This window comes from Oncorhynchus kisutch, linkage group LG21, assembly GCF_002021735.2.
Source record: "Oncorhynchus kisutch isolate 150728-3 linkage group LG21, Okis_V2, whole genome shotgun sequence".
Taxonomy (NCBI): domain Eukaryota; kingdom Metazoa; phylum Chordata; class Actinopteri; order Salmoniformes; family Salmonidae; genus Oncorhynchus; species Oncorhynchus kisutch.
Window position 1 is genome coordinate 1,686,805 of NC_034194.2, and position 22,817 is coordinate 1,709,621.

The 22,817-nt window shown below is 40.6% G+C and overlaps 1 protein-coding gene across 1 annotated transcript in view; it reads left to right on the forward strand.

Moving 5' to 3' along the window:
* LOC109886480 (protein eva-1 homolog A) overlaps positions 1-22,817 on the forward strand; it is a 136,500-nt gene that overhangs the window by 110,076 nt on the left and 3,607 nt on the right. Inside the window, exon 3 of the mRNA XM_031800869.1 lies at positions 9,168-9,347. Within this exon, the coding sequence (XP_031656729.1) occupies positions 9,263-9,347 (85 nt within the window). The 5' untranslated portion in view covers positions 9,168-9,262. The remainder of the gene's footprint in view (positions 1-9,167; positions 9,348-22,817) is intronic.

Sequence of the window (22,817 nt, forward strand, 5' to 3'; positions counted from 1 at the left end):
GACCCTGTAAAACAACACCTATCATACTACTATGGCTGACCCTGTAAAACAACACCTATCATACTACTATGTCTGACCCTGTAAAATAACACCTATCATATTATTATGGCTGACCCTGTAAAACAACACATTACACTGCACCTATCATACTACTATGACTGACCCTGTAAAACAACACCTCTCATATTATTATGGCTGACCCTGTAAAACAACACATTACACTGCATCCATCATACTACTATGACTGACCCTGTAAAACAACACATTACACTGCATCCATCATACTACTATGACTGACCCTGTAAAACAACACATTACACTGCACCTATCATACTACTATGGCTGACCCTGTAAAACAACACCTATCATACTACTATGACTGACCCTGTAAAACAACACCTATCATACTACTATGACTGACCCTGTAAAACAACACCTAGCATACCACTATGACTGACCCTGTAAAACAACACATTACACTTCACCTATCATACTACTATGGCTGACCCTGTAAAACAACACCTATCATACTACTATGACTGACCCTGTAAAACAACACCTATCATACTACTTTGACTGACCCTGTAAAACAACACATTTCACTGCACCTATCATACTACTATGGCTGACCCTGTAAAACAACAGCTATCATATTATGGCTGACCCTGTAAAACAACACATTTCACAACACCTATCATACTACTATGACTGTCCCTGTAAAACAACACATTTCACTGCACCTATCATACTACTATGACTGTCCCTGTAAAACAACATCTATCATACTACTATGGCTGACCCTGTAAAACAACACCTATCATACTACTATGACTGACCCTGTAAGACAACACATTACACTGCACCTATCATACTACTATGACTGACCCTGTAAAACAACACATTACACCTATCATATTATTATGGCTGACCCTGTAAAACAATGCATTACACTGCACCCATCATACTAATATGGCTGACCCTGTAAAACAACACATTACACTGCACCTATCATACTACTATGACTGACCCTGTAAAACAACACCTATCATACTACTATGACTGACCCTGTAAAGCAACACATTTCACTGTACCTATCATACTACTATGACTGACCCTGTAAAACAACACCTATCATACTACTATAGCTTAACCTGTAAAACAACACCTATCATATTATTGTGGCTCACCCTGTAAAACAACACCTATCATACTACTATGACTGACCCTGTAAAACAACACCTATCATACTACTATGACTGACCCTGTAAAACAACACCTATCATACTACTATGACTGACCCTGTAAAACAACACCTATCATACTACTATGACTGACCCTGTAAAACAACACATTTCACAACACCTATCATATTATTATGGCTGACCCTGTAAAACAACACATTACACTGCACCGATCATACTACTATGGCTGACCCTGTAAAACAACACATTTCACTGCACCTATCATACTACTATGGCTGACCCTGTAAAACAACACCTATCATGTTATGGCTGACCCTGTAAAACAACACATTTCACAACACCTATCATATTATTATGACTGACCCTGTAAAACAACACCTATCATACTACTATGGCTGACCCTGTAAAACAACACATTACACTGCACCTATCATACTACTATGGCTTAACCTGTAAAACAACACCTATCATTTTACCATGACTGACCCTGTACAACAACACCTATCATACCACTATGACTGACCCTGTAAAACAACACATTTCTCTGTACCTATCATACTACTATGACTGACCCTGTAAAACAACACATTACACTGCACCTATCATACTACTATGACTGACCCTGTAAAACAACACATTACACCTATCATATTATTATGGCTGACCCTGTAAAACAATGCATTACACTGCACCCATCATACTAATATGGCTGACCCTGTAAAACAACACATTACACTGCACCTATCATACTACTATGACTGACCCTGTAAAACAACACCTATCATACTACTATAGCTTAACCTGTAAAACAACACCTATCATATTATTGTGGCTCACCCTGTAAAACAACACCTATCATACTACTATGACTGACCCTGTAAAACAACACCTATCATACTACTATGACTGACCCTGTAAAACAACACCTATCATACTACTATGACTGACCCTGTAAAACAACACCTATCATACTACTATGACTGACCCTGTAAAACAACACATTACACTGCACCGATCATACTACTATGGCTGACCCTGTAAAACAACACATTTCACTGCACCTATCATACTACTATGGCTGACCCTGTAAAACAACACCTATCATATTATGGCTGACCCTGTAAAACAACACATTTCACAACACCTATCATATTATTATGACTGACCCTGTAAAACAACACCTATCATACTACTATGGCTTACCCTGTAAAACAACACATTACACTGCACCTATCATACTACTATGGCTTAACCTGTAAAACAACACCTATCATTTTACCATGACTGACCCTGTACAACAACACCTATCATACCACTATGACTGACCCTGTAAAACAACACATTTCTCTGTACCTATCATACTACTATGACTGACCCTGTAAAACAACACATTACACTGCACCTATCATACTACTATGACTGACCCTGTACAACAACACCTATCATACTACTAAGACTGACCCTGTAAAACAACACCTATCATACTACTATGGCTGACCGTGTAAAACAACACCTATCATACTACTATGACTGACCCTGTAAAGCAACACATTTCACTGTACCTATCATACTACTATGACTGACCCTGTAAAACAACACCTATCATACTACTATGGCTTAACCTGTAAAACAACACCTATCATATTATTGTGGCTCACCCTGTAAAACAACACTTATCATACTACTATGACTGACCCTGTAAAACAACACCTATCATACTACTATGACTGACCCTGTAAAACAACACCTATCATACTACTATGACTGACCCTGTAAAACAACACCTATCATACTACTATGACTGACCCTGTAAAACAACACCTATCATACTACTATGACTGACCCTGTAAAACAACACCTATCATACTACTATGACTGACCCTGTAAAACAACACCTATCATACTACTATGGCTGACCCTGTAAAACAACACCTATCATACTACTATGACTGACCCTGTAAAACAACACATTTCACAACACCTATCATATTATTATGGCTGACCCTGTAAAACAACACATTACACTGCACCTATCATACTACTATGGCTGACCCTGTAAAACAACACATTTCACTGCACCTATCATACTACTATGGCTGACCCTGTAAAACAACACCTATCATATTATGGCTGACCCTGTAAAACAACACATTTCACAACACCTATCATATTATTATGACTGACCCTGTAAAACAACACCTATCATACTACTATGGCTTACCCTGTAAAACAGCACATTACACTGCACCTATCATACTACTATGGCTTAACCTGTAAAACAACACCTATCATTTTACCATGACTGACCCTGTACAACAACACCTATCATACCACTATGACTGACCCTGTAAAACAACACATTTCACTGTACCTATCATACTACTATGACTGACCCTGTAAAACAACACATTACACTGCACCTATCATACTACTATGACTGACCCTGTACAACAACACCTATCATACTACTATGACTGACCCTGTAAAACAACACCTATCATACTACTATGGCTGACCCTGTAAAACAACACCTATCATACTACTATGTCTGACCCTGTAAAATAACACCTATCATATTATTATGGCTGACCCTGTAAAACAACACATTACACTGCACCTATCATACTACTATGACTGACCCTGTAAAACAACACCTCTCATATTATTATGGCTGACCCTGTAAAACAACACATTACACTGCATCCATCATACTACTATGACTGACCCTGTAAAACAACACATTACACTGCATCCATCATACTACTATGACTGACCCTGTAAAACAACACATTACACTGCACCTATCATACTACTATGGCTGACCCTGTAAAACAACACCTATCATACTACTATGACTGACCCTGTAAAACAACACCTATCATACTACTATGACTGACCCTGTAAAACAACACCTAGCATACCACTATGACTGACCCTGTAAACAACACATTACACTTCACCTATCATACTACTATGGCTGACCCTGTAAAACAACACCTATCATACTACTATGACTGACCCTGTAAAACAACACCTATCATACTACTTTGACTGACCCTGTAAAACAACACATTTCACTGCACCTATCATACTACTATGGCTGACCCTGTAAAACAACAGCTATCATATTATGGCTGACCCTGTAAAACAACACATTTCACAACACCTATCATACTACTATGACTGTCCCTGTAAAACAACACATTTCACTGCACCTATCATACTACTATGACTGTCCCTGTAAAACAACATCTATCATACTACTATGGCTGACCCTGTAAAACAACACCTATCATACTACTATGACTGACCCTGTAAGACAACACATTACACTGCACCTATCATACTACTATGACTGACCCTGTAAAACAACACATTACACCTATCATATTATTATGGCTGACCCTGTAAAACAATGCATTACACTGCACCCATCATACTAATATGGCTGACCCTGTAAAACAACACATTACACTGCACCTATCATACTACTATGACTGACCCTGTAAAACAACACCTATCATACTACTATGACTGACCCTGTAAAGCAACACATTTCACTGTACCTATCATACTACTATGACTGACCCTGTAAAACAACACCTATCATACTACTATAGCTTAACCTGTAAAACAACACCTATCATATTATTGTGGCTCACCCTGTAAAACAACACCTATCATACTACTATGACTGACCCTGTAAAACAACACCTATCATACTACTATGACTGACCCTGTAAAACAACACCTATCATACTACTATGACTGACCCTGTAAAACAACACCTATCATACTACTATGACTGACCCTGTAAAACAACACATTTCACAACACCTATCATATTATTATGGCTGACCCTGTAAAACAACACATTACACTGCACCGATCATACTACTATGGCTGACCCTGTAAAACAACACATTTCACTGCACCTATCATACTACTATGGCTGACCCTGTAAAACAACACCTATCATGTTATGGCTGACCCTGTAAAACAACACATTTCACAACACCTATCATATTATTATGACTGACCCTGTAAAACAACACCTATCATACTACTATGGCTGACCCTGTAAAACAACACATTACACTGCACCTATCATACTACTATGGCTTAACCTGTAAAACAACACCTATCATTTTACCATGACTGACCCTGTACAACAACACCTATCATACCACTATGACTGACCCTGTAAAACAACACATTTCTCTGTACCTATCATACTACTATGACTGACCCTGTAAAACAACACATTACACTGCACCTATCATACTACTATGACTGACCCTGTACAACAACACCTATCATACTACTATGACTGACCCTGTAAAACAACACCTATCATACTACTATGGCTGACCGTGTAAAACAACACCTATCATACTACTATGACTGACCCTGTAAAGCAACACATTTCACTGTACCTATCATACTACTATGACTGACCCTGTAAAACAACACCTATCATACTACTATGGCTTAACCTGTAAAACAACACCTATCATATTATTGTGGCTCACCCTGTAAAACAACACTTATCATACTACTATGACTGACCCTGTAAAACAACACCTATCATACTACTATGACTGACCCTGTAAAACAACACCTATCATACTACTATGACTGACCCTGTAAAACAACACCTATCATACTACTATGACTGACCCTGTAAAACAACACCTATCATACTACTATGACTGACCCTGTAAAACAACACCTATCATACTACTATGACTGACCCTGTAAAACAACACATTTCACAACACCTATCATATTATTATGGCTGACCCTGTAAAACAACACATTACACTGCACCTATCATACTACTATGGCTGACCCTTTAAAACAACACATTTCACTGCACCTATCATACTACTATGGCTGACCCTGTAAAACAACACCTATCATATTATGGCTGACCCTGTAAAACAACACATTTCACAACACCTATCATTTTACCATGACTGACCCTGTACAACAACACCTATCATACCACTATGACTGACCCTGTAAAACAACACATTTCACTGTACCTATCATACTACTATGACTGACCCTGTAAAACAACACATTACACTGCACCTATCATACTGCTATGACTGAACCTGTACAACAACACCTATCATACTACTATGACTGACCCTGTAAAACAACACCTATCATACTACTATGGCTGACCCTGTAAAACAACACCTATCATACTACTATGTCTGACCCTGTAAAATAACACCTATCATATTATTATGGCTGACCCTGTAAAACAACACATTACACTGCACCAATCATACTACTATGACTGACCCTGTAAAACAACACATTGCACTGCATCCATCATACTACTATGACTGACCCTGTAAAACAACACATTACACTGCACCTATCATACTACTATGACTGACCCTGTAAAACAACACCTATCATATTATTATGGCTGACCCTGTAAAACAACACATTACACTGCATCCATCATACTACTATGACTGACCCTGTAAAACAACACATTACACTGCATCCATCATACTACTATGACTGACCCTGTAAAACAACACATTACACTGCACCTATCATACTACTATGGCTGACCCTGTAAAACAACACCTATCATACTACTATGACTGACCCTGTAAAACAACACCTATCATACTACTATGACTGACCCTGTAAAACAACACATTTCACTGCACCTATCATACTACTATGGCTGACCCTGTAAAACAACAGCTATCATATTATGGCTGACCCTGTAAAACAACACATTTCACAACACCTATCATACTACTATGACTGTCCCTGTAAAACAACACATTTCACTGCACCTATCATACTACTATGACTGTCCCTGTAAAACAACACCTATCATACTACTATGGCTGACCCTGTAAAACAACACCTATCATACTACTATGACTGACCCTGTAAGACAACACATTACACTGCACCTATCATACTACTATGACTGACCCTGTAAAACAACACCTATCATACTACTATGGCTGACCGTGTAAAACAACACCTATCATACTACTATGACTGACCCTGTAAAGCAACACATTTCACTGTACCTATCATACTACTATGACTGACCCTGTAAAACAACACCTATCATACTACTATAGCTTAACCTGTAAAACAACACCTATCATATTATTGTGGCTCACCCTGTAAAACAACACCTATCATACTACTATGACTGACCCTGTAAAACAACACCTATCATACTACTATGACTGACCCTGTAAAACAACACCTATCATACTACTATGACTGACCCTGTAAAACAACACCTATCATACTACTATGACTGACCCTGTAAAACAACACCTATCATACTACTATGACTGACCCTGTAAAACAACACCTATCATACCACTATGACTGACCCTGTAAAACAACACATTTCTCTGTACCTATCATACTACTATGACTGACCCTGTAAAACAACACATTACACTGCACCTATCATACTACTATGACTGACCCTGTACAACAACACCTATCATACTACTATGACTGACCCTGTAAAGCAACACATTTCACTGTACCTATCATACTACTATGACTGAACAACACAAAAGACCTGAGACTGGGACGGAGATTTGTCTTCCAACAAGACAATGATCCAAAACATAAAGCAAAATCTACAATGGAATGGTTCAAAAATTAACATACCCAGGTGTTAGAATGGCCAAGTCAAAGTCCAGACCTGAATCCAATCGAGAATCTGTGGAAAGAACTGAAAACTGCTGTTCACAAATGCTCTCCATCCAACCTCACTGAGCTCGAGCTGTTTTGCAAGGAGGAATGGGAAAAAAATTCTGTCTCTCGATGTGCAAAACTGATAGAGACATACCCCAAGCGACTTACACCTGTAATCGCAGCAAAAGGTGGCGCTACAAAGTATTAACTTAAGGGGGCTGAATAATTTTGCACGCCCAATTTTTCAGTTTTTGATTTGTTAAAAAAGTTTGAAATATCCAATAAATGCCGTTCCACTTCATGATTGTGTCCCACTTGTTGTTGATTCTTCACAAAAAAATACAGTTTTATATCTTTATGTTTGAAGCCTGAAATGTGGCAAAAGGTCGCAAAGTTCAAGGGGGCCGAATACTTTCGCAAGGCACTGTATCATACTACTATGGCTTACCCTGTAAAACAACACATTACACTGCACCTATCATACTACTATGGCTTAACCTGTAAAACAACACCTATCATTTTACCATGACTGACCCTGTACAACAACACCTATCATACCACTATGACTGACCCTGTAAAACAACACATTTCACTGTACCTATCATACTACTATGACTGACCCTGTAAAACAACACATTACACTGCACCTATCATACTACTATGACTGACCCTGTACAACAACACCTATCATACTACTATGACTGACCCTGTAAAACAACACATTACACTGCACCCATTATACTACTGGGACTGACTCTGTGAAACAACACCTATCATTTTACCATGACTGACCCTGTACAACAACACCTATCATACTACTATGGCTGACCATGTACAACAACACATTAAACTGCACCTATCATACTACTATGGCTGACCCTGTAAAACAACACATTACACTTCACCTTTCCAGTGAATGTGACAATAAAAACATCTTAATATGGCTGACTGGTGGCTTTTTTGCCTCTCATTGGCCAATACATAGCATCAGCAATCCATGGTATATATACATCATCATTGTCAATGTCCCATTTACTATCCCCCCAGGAAAGAAGAAGTATCTGATCATAACAGTCTGCCTGACCCCAATGTCAATGTCCTGTTTACTATCCCCCCAGGAAAGAAGTATCTGATCATAATAGTCTGCCTGACCCCAATGTCAATGTCCTGTTTACTATCCCCCCAGGAAAGAAGTATCTGATCATAACTGTCTGCCTGACCCCAATGTCAAAGTCCTGTTTACTATCCCCCCAGGAAAGAAGAAGCGAGGGAGGGTGTTTGGTTCCTACTCTGGGGAGGTGAAGACAAATGAAGGAGGAGTGGAGGACAAAGCCCCCCGGCCACCGGACATGAACCCTGTGATCAATGCTACGACTGTCAGCACTGACATGTCCCTTATCAGTAGCTCACTGGCAGCCTTCAACTATATAGCAGGTACAGCAAAGTTCACAATGTTACGGCAACATCGCAACTTATACCTTCATAGCAGGTTCAACGTTCAAACAACGTTACAGCAACATAGCTTAGTACAATGCTCACACAACCTACAACAATAAAGCAGGTACAAAAACATTCACACAACATTACACCAACTTAGCAAGATCAACGTACACCTTTATAGTACGTTAAACATTCACGCATCCTATAGCGTCAGAGCAGGTACAGGTTCACACAACATTACACCAACTTAGCAAGATCAACGTACACCTTTATAGTACGTTAAACATTCACGCATCCTATAGCGTCAGAGCAGGTACAGGTTCACACAACATTACACCAACTTAGCAAGATCAACGTACACCTTTATAGTACGTTAAACATTCACGCATCCTATAGCGTCAGAGCAGGTACAGGTTCGCACAACATTACAGCAACTTAGCAAGATCAACGTACACCTTTATAGTACGTTAAACATTCACGCATCCTATAGCGTCAGAGCAGGTACAGGTTCACACAACATTACACCAACTTAGCAAGATCAACGTACACCTTTATAGTACGTTAAACATTCACGCATCCTATAGCGTCAGAGCAGGTACAGGTTCACACAACATTACACCAACTTAGCAAGATCAACGTACACCTTTATAGTACGTTAAACATTCACGCATCCTATAGCGTCAGAGCAGGTACAGGTTCACACAACATTACACCAACTTAGCAAGATCAACGTACACCTTTATAGTACGTTAAACATTCACGCATCCTATAGCGTCAGAGCAGGTACAGGTTCACACAACATTACAGCAACTTAGCAAGATCAACGTACACCTTTATAGTACGTTAAACATTCACGCATCCTATAGCGTCAGAGCAGGTACAGGGTCGCACAACATTACACCAACTTAGCAAGATCAACGTACACCTTTATAGTACGTTAAACATTCACGCATCCTATAGCGTCAGAGCAGGTACAGGTTCGCACAACATTACACCAACTTAGCAAGATCAACGTACACCTTTATAGTACGTTAAACATTCACGCATCCTATAGCGTCAGAGCAGGTACAGGTTCGCACAACATTACACCAACTTAGCAAGATCAACGTACACCTTTATAGTACGTTAAACATTCACGCATCCTATAGCGTCAGAGCAGGTACAGGTTCACACAACATTACACCAACTTAGCAAGATCAACGTACACCTTTATAGTACGTTAAACATTCACGCATCCTATAGCGTCAGAGCAGGTACAGGTTCACACAACATTACACCAACTTAGCAAGATCAACGTACACCTTTATAGTACGTTAAACATTCACGCATCCTATAGCGTCAGAGCAGGTACAGGTTCGCACAACATTACACCAACTTAGCAAGATCAACGTACACCTTTATAGTACGTTAAACATTCACGCATCCTATAGCGTCAGAGCAGGTACAGGTTCGCACAACATTACACCAACTTAGCAAGATCAACGTACACCTTTATAGTACGTTAAACATTCACGCATCCTATAGCGTCAGAGCAGGTACAGGTTCGCACAACATTACACCAACTTAGCAAGATCAACGTACACCTTTATAGTACGTTAAACATTCACGCATCCTATAGCGTCAGAGCAGGTACAGGTTCGCACAACATTACACCAACTTAGCAAGATCAACGTACACCTTTATAGTACGTTAAACATTCACGCATCCTATAGCGTCAGAGCAGGTACAGGTTCACACAACATTACACCAACTTAGCAAGATCAACGTACACCTTTATAGTACGTTAAACATTCACGCATCCTATAGCGTCAGAGCAGGTACAGGTTCGCACAACATTACACCAACTTAGCAAGATCAACGTACACCTTTATAGTACGTTAAACATTCACGCATCCTATAGCGTCAGAGCAGGTACAGGTTCGCACAACATTACACCAACTTAGCAAGATCAACGTACACCTTTATAGTACGTTAAACATTCACGCATCCTATAGCGTCAGAGCAGGTACAGGTTCACACAACATTACACCAACTTAGCAAGATCAACGTACACCTTTATAGTACGTTAAACATTCACGCATCCTATAGCGTCAGAGCAGGTACAGGTTCGCACAACATTACACCAACTTAGCAAGATCAACGTACACCTTTATAGTACGTTAAACATTCACGCATCCTATAGCGTCAGAGCAGGTACAGGTTCACACAACATTACACCAACTTAGCAAGATCAACGTACACCTTTATAGTACGTTAAACATTCACGCATCCTATAGCGTCAGAGCAGGTACAGGTTCGCACAACATTACACCAACTTAGCAAGATCAACGTACACCTTTATAGTACGTTAAACATTCACGCATCCTATAGCGTCAGAGCAGGTACAGGTTCGCACAACATTACACCAACTTAGCAAGATCAACGTACACCTTTATAGTACGTTAAACATTCACGCATCCTATAGCGTCAGAGCAGGTACAGGTTCGCACAACATTACACCAACTTAGCAAGATCAACGTACACCTTTATAGTACGTTAAACATTCACGCATCCTATAGCGTCAGAGCAGGTACAGGTTCACACAACATTACACCAACTTAGCAAGATCAACGTACACCTTTATAGTACGTTAAACATTCACGCATCCTATAGCGTCAGAGCAGGTACAGGTTCACACAACATTACACCAACTTAGCAAGATCAACGTACACCTTTATAGTACGTTAAACATTCACGCATCCTATAGCGTCAGAGCAGGTACAGGTTCGCACAACATTACAGCAACTTAGCAAGATCAACGTACACCTTTATAGTACGTTAAACATTCACGCATCCTATAGCGTCAGAGCAGGTACAGGTTCACACAACATTACACCAACTTAGCAAGATCAACGTACACCTTTATAGTACGTTAAACATTCACGCATCCTATAGCGTCAGAGCAGGTACAGGTTCACACAACATTACACCAACTTAGCAAGATCAACGTACACCTTTATAGTACGTTAAACATTCACGCATCCTATAGCGTCAGAGCAGGTACAGGTTCACACAACATTACACCAACTTAGCAAGATCAACGTACACCTTTATAGTACGTTAAACATTCACGCATCCTATAGCGTCAGAGCAGGTACAGGTTCACACAACATTACAGCAACTTAGCAAGATCAACGTACACCTTTATAGTACGTTAAACATTCACGCATCCTATAGCGTCAGAGCAGGTACAGGGTCGCACAACATTACACCAACTTAGCAAGATCAACGTACACCTTTATAGTACGTTAAACATTCACGCATCCTATAGCGTCAGAGCAGGTACAGGTTCGCACAACATTACACCAACTTAGCAAGATCAACGTACACCTTTATAGTACGTTAAACATTCACGCATCCTATAGCGTCAGAGCAGGTACAGGTTCGCACAACATTACACCAACTTAGCAAGATCAACGTACACCTTTATAGTACGTTAAACATTCACGCATCCTATAGCGTCAGAGCAGGTACAGGTTCACACAACATTACACCAACTTAGCAAGATCAACGTACACCTTTATAGTACGTTAAACATTCACGCATCCTATAGCGTCAGAGCAGGTACAGGTTCACACAACATTACACCAACTTAGCAAGATCAACGTACACCTTTATAGTACGTTAAACATTCACGCATCCTATAGCGTCAGAGCAGGTACAGGTTCGCACAACATTACACCAACTTAGCAAGATCAACGTACACCTTTATAGTACGTTAAACATTCACGCATCCTATAGCGTCAGAGCAGGTACAGGTTCGCACAACATTACACCAACTTAGCAAGATCAACGTACACCTTTATAGTACGTTAAACATTCACGCATCCTATAGCGTCAGAGCAGGTACAGGTTCGCACAACATTACACCAACTTAGCAAGATCAACGTACACCTTTATAGTACGTTAAACATTCACGCATCCTATAGCGTCAGAGCAGGTACAGGTTCGCACAACATTACACCAACTTAGCAAGATCAACGTACACCTTTATAGTACGTTAAACATTCACGCATCCTATAGCGTCAGAGCAGGTACAGGTTCACACAACATTACACCAACTTAGCAAGATCAACGTACACCTTTATAGTACGTTAAACATTCACGCATCCTATAGCGTCAGAGCAGGTACAGGTTCGCACAACATTACACCAACTTAGCAAGATCAACGTACACCTTTATAGTACGTTAAACATTCACGCATCCTATAGCGTCAGAGCAGGTACAGGTTCGCACAACATTACACCAACTTAGCAAGATCAACGTACACCTTTATAGTACGTTAAACATTCACGCATCCTATAGCGTCAGAGCAGGTACAGGTTCACACAACATTACACCAACTTAGCAAGATCAACGTACACCTTTATAGTACGTTAAACATTCACGCATCCTATAGCGTCAGAGCAGGTACAGGTTCGCACAACATTACACCAACTTAGCAAGATCAACGTACACCTTTATAGTACGTTAAACATTCACGCATCCTATAGCGTCAGAGCAGGTACAGGTTCACACAACATTACACCAACTTAGCAAGATCAACGTACACCTTTATAGTACGTTAAACATTCACGCATCCTATAGCGTCAGAGCAGGTACAGGTTCGCACAACATTACACCAACTTAGCAAGATCAACGTACACCTTTATAGTACGTTAAACATTCACGCATCCTATAGCGTCAGAGCAGGTACAGGTTCGCACAACATTACACCAACTTAGCAAGATCAACGTACACCTTTATAGTACGTTAAACATTCACGCATCCTATAGCGTCAGAGCAGGTACAGGTTCGCACAACATTACACCAACTTAGCAAGATCAACGTACACCTTTATAGTACGTTAAACATTCACGCATCCTATAGCGTCAGAGCAGGTACAGGTTCACACAACATTACAGCAACTTAGCAAGATCAACGTACACCTTTATAGTACGTTAAACATTCACGCATCCTATAGCGTCAGAGCAGGTACAGGTTCGCACAACATTACACCAACTTAGCAAGATCAACGTACACCTTTATAGTACGTTAAACATTCACGCATCCTATAGCGTCAGAGCAGGTACAGGTTCACACAACATTACACCAACTTAGCAAGATCAACGTACACCTTTATAGTACGTTAAACATTCACGCATCCTATAGCGTCAGAGCAGGTACAGGTTCACACAACATTACACCAACTTAGCAAGATCAACGTACACCTTTATAGTACGTTAAACATTCACGCATCCTATAGCGTCAGAGCAGGTACAGGTTCGCACAACATTACACCAACTTAGCAAGATCAACGTACACCTTTATAGTACGTTAAACATTCACGCATCCTATAGCGTCAGAGCAGGTACAGGTTCGCACAACATTACACCAACTTAGCAAGATCAACGTACACCTTTATAGTACGTTAAACATTCACGCATCCTATAGCGTCAGAGCAGGTACAGGTTCACACAACATTACACCAACTTAGCAAGATCAACGTACACCTTTATAGTACGTTAAACATTCACGCATCCTATAGCGTCAGAGCAGGTACAGGTTCGCACAACATTACACCAACTTAGCAAGATCAACGTACACCTTTATAGTACGTTAAACATTCACGCATCCTATAGCGTCAGAGCAGGTACAGGTTCGCACAACATTACACCAACTTAGCAAGATCAACGTACACCTTTATAGTACGTTAAACATTCACGCATCCTATAGCGTCAGAGCAGGTACAGGTTCGCACAACATTACACCAACTTAGCAAGATCAACGTACACCTTTATAGTACGTTAAACATTCACGCATCCTATAGCGTCAGAGCAGGTACAGGTTCACACAACATTACACCAACTTAGCAAGATCAACGTACACCTTTATAGTACGTTAAACATTCACGCATCCTATAGCGTCAGAGCAGGTACAGGTTCACACAACATTACACCAACTTAGCAAGATCAACGTACACCTTTATAGTACGTTAAACATTCACGCATCCTATAGCGTCAGAGCAGGTACAGGTTCACACAACATTACACCAACTTAGCAAGATCAACGTACACCTTTATAGTACGTTAAACATTCACGCATCCTATAGCGTCAGAGCAGGTACAGGTTCGCACAACATTACACCAACTTAGCAAGATCAACGTACACCTTTATAGTACGTTAAACATTCACGCATCCTATAGCGTCAGAGCAGGTACAGGTTCGCACAACATTACACCAACTTAGCAAGATCAACGTACACCTTTATAGTACGTTAAACATTCACGCATCCTATAGCGTCAGAGCAGGTACAGGTTCACACAACATTACACCAACTTAGCAAGATCAACGTACACCTTTATAGTACGTTAAACATTCACGCATCCTATAGCGTCAGAGCAGGTACAGGTTCGCACAACATTACACCAACTTAGCAAGATCAACGTACACCTTTATAGTACGTTAAACATTCACGCATCCTATAGCGTCAGAGCAGGTACAGGTTCGCACAACATTACACCAACTTAGCAAGATCAACGTACACCTTTATAGTACGTTAAACATTCACGCATCCTATAGCGTCAGAGCAGGTACAGGTTCGCACAACATTACACCAACTTAGCAAGATCAACGTACACCTTTATAGTACGTTAAACATTCACGCATCCTATAGCGTCAGAGCAGGTACAGGTTCACACAACATTACACCAACTTAGCAAGATCAACGTACACCTTTATAGTACGTTAAACATTCACGCATCCTATAGCGTCAGAGCAGGTACAGGTTCACACAACATTACACCAACTTAGCAAGATCAACGTACACCTTTATAGTACGTTAAACATTCACGCATCCTATAGCGTCAGAGCAGGTACAGGTTCAGCACAACATTACACCAACTTAGCAAGATCAACGTACACCTTTATAGTACGTTAAACATTCACGCATCCTATAGCGTCAGAGCAGGTACAGGTTCACACAACATTACACCAACTTAGCAAGATCAACGTACACCTTTATAGTACGTTAAACATTCACGCATCCTATAGCGTCAGAGCAGGTACAGGTTCACACAACATTACACCAACTTAGCAAGATCAACGTACACCTTTATAGTACGTTAAACATTCACGCATCCTATAGCGTCAGAGCAGGTACAGGTTCACACAACATTACACCAACTTAGCAAGATCAACGTACACCTTTATAGTACGTTAAACATTCACGCATCCTATAGCGTCAGAGCAGGTACAGGTTCGCACAACATTACACCAACTTAGCAAGATCAACGTACACCTTTATAGTACGTTAAACATTCACGCATCCTATAGCGTCAGAGCAGGTACAGGTTCGCACAACATTACACCAACTTAGCAAGATCAACGTACACCTTTATAGTACGTTAAACATTCACGCATCCTATAGCGTCAGAGCAGGTACAGGTTCGCACAACATTACACCAACTTAGCAAGATCAACGTACACCTTTATAGTACGTTAAACATTCACGCATCCTATAGCGTCAGAGCAGGTACAGGTTCACACAACATTACACCAACTTAGCAAGATCAACGTACACCTTTATAGTACGTTAAACATTCACGCATCCTATAGCGTCAGAGCAGGTACAGGTTCGCACAACATTACACCAACTTAGCAAGATCAACGTACACCTTTATAGTACGTTAAACATTCACGCATCCTATAGCGTCAGAGCAGGTACAGGTTCGCACAACATTACACCAACTTAGCAAGATCAACGTACACCTTTATAGTACGTTAAACATTCACGCATCCTATAGCGTCAGAGCAGGTACAGGTTCACACAACATTACAGCAACTTAGCAAGATCAACGTACACCTTTATAGTACGTTAAACATTCACGCATCCTATAGCGTCAGAGCAGGTACAGGTTCGCACAACATTACACCAACTTAGCAAGATCAACGTACACCTTTATAGTACGTTAAACATTCACGCATCCTATAGCGTCAGAGCAGGTACAGGTTCACACAACATTACACCAACTTAGCAAGATCAACGTACACCTTTATAGTACGTTAAACATTCACGCATCCTATAGCGTCAGAGCAGGTACAGGTTCACACAACATTACACCAACTTAGCAAGATCAACGTACACCTTTATAGTACGTTAAACATTCACGCATCCTATAGCGTCAGAGCAGGTACAGGTTCGCACAACATTACACCAACTTAGCAAGATCAACGTACACCTTTATAGTACGTTAAACATTCACGCATCCTATAGCGTCAGAGCAGGTACAGGTTCACACAACATTACACCAACTTAGCAAGATCAACGTACACCTTTATAGTACGTTAAACATTCACGCATCCTATAGCGTCAGAGCAGGTACAGGTTCACACAACATTACAGCAAGCTTAGCAAGATCAACGTACACCTTTATAGTACGTTAAACATTCACGCATCCTATAGCGTCAGAGCAGGTACAGGTTCGCACAACATTACACCAACTTAGCAAGATCAACGTACACCTTTATAGTACGTTAAACATTCACGCATCCTATAGCGTCAGAGCAGGTACAGGTTCGCACAACATTACACCAACTTAGCAAGATCAACGTACACCTTTATAGTACGTTAAACATTCACGCATCCTATAGCGTCAGAGCAGGTACAGGTTCACACAACATTACACCAACTTAGCAAGATCAACGTACACCTTTATAGTACGTTAAACATTCACGCATCCTATAGCGTCAGAGCAGGTACAGGTTCGCACAACATTACACCAACTTAGCAAGATCAACTTACACCTTTATAGTACGTTAAACATTCACGCATCCTATAGCGTCAGAGCAGGTACAGGTTCGCACAACATTACACCAACTTAGCAAGATCAACGTACACCTTTATAGTACGTTAAACATTCACGCATCCTATAGCGTCAGAGCAGGTACAGGTTCGCACAACATTACACCAACTTAGCAAGATCAACAGTACACCTTTATAGTACGTTAAACATTCACGCATCCTATAGCGTCAGAGCAGGTACAGGTTCACACAACATTACACCAACTTAGCAAGATCAACGTACACCTTTATAGTACGTTAAACATTCACGCATCCTATAGCGTCAGAGCAGGTACAGGTTCACACAACATTACACCAACTTAGCAAGATCAACGTACACCTTTATAGTACGTTAAACATTCACGCATCCTATAGCGTCAGAGCAGGTACAGGTTCACACAACATTACACCAACTTAGCAAGATCAACGTACACCTTTATAGTACGTTAAACATTCACGCATCCTATAGCGTCAGAGCAGGTACAGGTTCACACAACATTACACCAACTTAGCAAGATCAACATACACCTTTATAGTACGTTAAACATTCACGCATCCTATAGCGTCAGAGCAGGTACAGGTTCACACAACATTACACCAACTTAGCAAGATCAACGTACACCTTTATAGTACGTTAAACATTCACGCATCCTATAGCGTCAGAGCAGGTACAGGTTCACACAACATTACAGCAACTTAGCAAGATCAACGTACACCTTTATAGTACGTTAAACATTCACGCATCCTATAGCGTCAGAGCAGGTACAGGTTCGCACAACATTACACCAACTTAGCAAGATCAACGTACACCTTTATAGTACGTTAAACATTCACGCATCCTATAGCGTCAGAGCAGGTACAGGTTCGCACAACATTACACCAACTTAGCAAGATCAACGTACACCTTTATAGTACGTTAAACATTCACGCATCCTATAGCGTCAGAGCAGGTACAGGTTCGCACAACATTACACCAACTTAGCAAGATCAACGTACACCTTTATAGTACGTTAAACATTCACGCATCCTATAGCGTCAGAGCAGGTACAGGTTCGCACAACATTACACCAACTTAGCAAGATCAACGTACACCTTTATAGTACGTTAAACATTCACGCATCCTATAGCGTCAGAGCAGGTACAGGTTCGCACAACATTACACCAACTTAGCAAGATCAACGTACACCTTTATAGTACGTTAAACATTCACGCATCCTATAGCGTCAGAGCAGGTACAGGTTCGCACAACATTACACCAACTTAGCAAGATCAACGTACACCTTTATAGTACGTTAAACATTCACGCATCCTATAGCGTCAGAGCAGGTACAGGTTCACACAACATTACACCAACTTAGCAAGATCAACGTACACCTTTATAGTACGTTAAACATTCACGCATCCTATAGCGTCAGAGCAGGTACAGGTTCACACAACATTACACCAACTTAGCAAGATCAACATACACCTTTATAGTACGTTAAACATTCACGCATCCTATAGCGTCAGAGCAGGTACAGGTTCACACAACATTACACCAACTTAGCAAGATCAACGTACACCTTTATAGTACGTTAAACATTCACGCATCCTATAGCGTCAGAGCAGGTACAGGTTCACACAACATTACAGCAACTTAGCAAGATCAACGTACACCTTTATAGTACGTTAAACATTCACGCATCCTATAGCGTCAGAGCAGGTACAGGTTCGCACAACATTACACCAACTTAGCAAGATCAACGTACACCTTTATAGTACGTTAAACATTCACGCATCCTATAGCGTCAGAGCAGGTACAGGTTCGCACAACATTACACCAACTTAGCAAGATCAACGTACACCTTTATAGTACGTTAAACATTCACGCATCCTATAGCGTCAGAGCAGGTACAGGTTCACACAACATTACACCAACTTAGCAAGATCAACGTACACCTTTATAGTACGTTAAACATTCACGCATCCTATAGCGTCAGAGCAGGTACAGGTTCGCACAACATTACACCAACTTAGCAAGATCAACGTACACCTTTATAGTACGTTAAACATTCACGCATCCTATAGCGTCAGAGCAGGTACAGGTTCACACAACATTACACCAACTTAGCAAGATCAACGTACACCTTTATAGTACGTTAAACATTCACGCATCCTATAGCGTCAGAGCAGGTACAGGTTCACACAACATTACACCAACTTAGCAAGATCAACGTACACCTTTATAGTACGTTAAACATTCACGCATCCTATAGCGTCAGAGCAGGTACAGGTTCACACAACATTACACCAACTTAGCAAGATCAACGTACACCTTTATAGTACGTTAAACATTCACGCATCCTATAGTGTCAGAGCAGGTACAGGTTCGCACAACATTACACCAACTTAGCAAGATCAACGTACACCTTTATAGTACGTTAAACATTCACGCATCCTATAGCGTCAGAGCAGGTACAGGTTCACACAACATTACAGCAACTTAGCAAGATCAACGTACACCTTTATAGTACGTTAAACATTCACGCATCCTATAGCGTCAGAGCAGGTACAGGTTCACACAACATTACAGCAACTTAGCAAGATCAACGTACACCTTTATAGTACGTTAAACATTCACGCATCCTATAGCGTCAGAGCAGGTACAGGTTCACACAACATTACACCAACTTAGCAAGATCAACGTACACCTTTATAGTACGTTAAACATTCACGCATCCTATAGCGTCAGAGCAGGTACAGGTTCACACAACATTACACCAACTTAGCAAGATCAACGTACACCTTTATAGTACGTTAAACATTCACGCATCCTATAGCGTCAGAGCAGGTACAGGTTCACACAACATTACACCAACTTAGCAAGATCAACGTACACCTTTATAGTACGTTAAACATTCACGCATCCTATAGCGTCAGAGCAGGTACAGGTTCACACAACATTACACCAACTTAGCAAGATCAACGTACACCTTTATAGTACGTTAAACATTCACGCATCCTATAGCGTCAGAGCAGGTACAGGTTCGCACAACATTACACCAACTTAGCAAGATCAACGTACACCTTTATAGTACGTTAAACATTCACGCATCCTATAGCGTCAGAGCAGGTACAGGTTCACACAACATTACACCAACTTAGCAAGATCAACGTACACCTTTATAGTACGTTAAACATTCACGCATCCTATAGCGTCAGAGCAGGTACAGGTTCACACAACATTACACCAACTTAGCAAGATCAACGTACACCTTTATAGTACGTTAAACATTCACGCATCCTATAGCGTCAGAGCAGGTACAGGTTCACACAACATTACACCAACTTAGCAAGATCAACGTACACCTTTATAGTACGTTAAACATTCACGCATCCTATAGCGTCAGAGCAGGTACAGGTTCACACAACATTACACCAACTTAGCAAGATCAACGTACACCTTTATAGTACGTTAAACATTCACGCATCCTATAGCGTCAGAGCAGGTACAGGTTCGCACAACATTACAGCAACTTAGCAAGATCAACGTACACCTTTATAGTACGTTAAACATTCACGCATCCTATAGCGTCAGAGCAGGTACAGGTTCACACAACATTACACCAACTTAGCAAGATCAACGTACACCTTTATAGTACGTTAAACATTCACGCATCCTATAGCGTCAGAGCAGGTACAGGTTCACACAACATTACACCAACTTAGCAAGATCAACGTACACCTTTATAGTACGTTAAACATTCACGCATCCTATAGCGTCAGAGCAGGTACAGGTTCGCACAACATTACACCAACTTAGCAAGATCAACGTACACCTTTATAGTACGTTAAACATTCACGCATCCTATAGCGTCAGAGCAGGTACAGGTTCACACAACATTACACCAACTTAGCAAGATCAACGTACACCTTTATAGTACGTTAAACATTCACGCATCCTATAGCGTCAGAGCAGGTACAGGTTCACACAACATTACACCAACTTAGCAAGATCAACGTACACCTTTATAGTACGTTAAACATTCACGCATCCTATAGCGTCAGAGCAGGTACAGGTTCGCACAACATTACAGCAACTTAGCAAGATCAACGTACACCTTTATAGTACGTTAAACATTCACGCATCCTATAGCGTCAGAGCAGGTACAGGTTCACACAACATTACACCAACTTAGCAAGATCAACGTACACCTTTATAGTACGTTAAACATTCACGCATCCTATAGCGTCAGAGCAGGTACAGGTTCGCACAACATTACAGCAACTTTGCATGTCAAGCTAAGTTTACACAACATTACAGCAACTTTGCATGTCAAGCTAAGTTTACACTACATTACAGCAACTTTGCATGTCAAGCTAAGTTTACACTACATTACAGCAACTTTGCATGTCAAGCTAAGTTTACACTACATTACAGCAACTTTGCATGTCAAGCTAAGTTTACACTACATTACAGCAACTTTGCATGTCAAGCTAAGTTTACACTACATTACAGCAACTTTGCATGTCAAGCTAAGTTTACACTACATTACAGCAACTTTGCATGTCAAGCTAAGTTTACACTACATTACAGCAACTTTGCATGTCAAGCTAAGTTTACA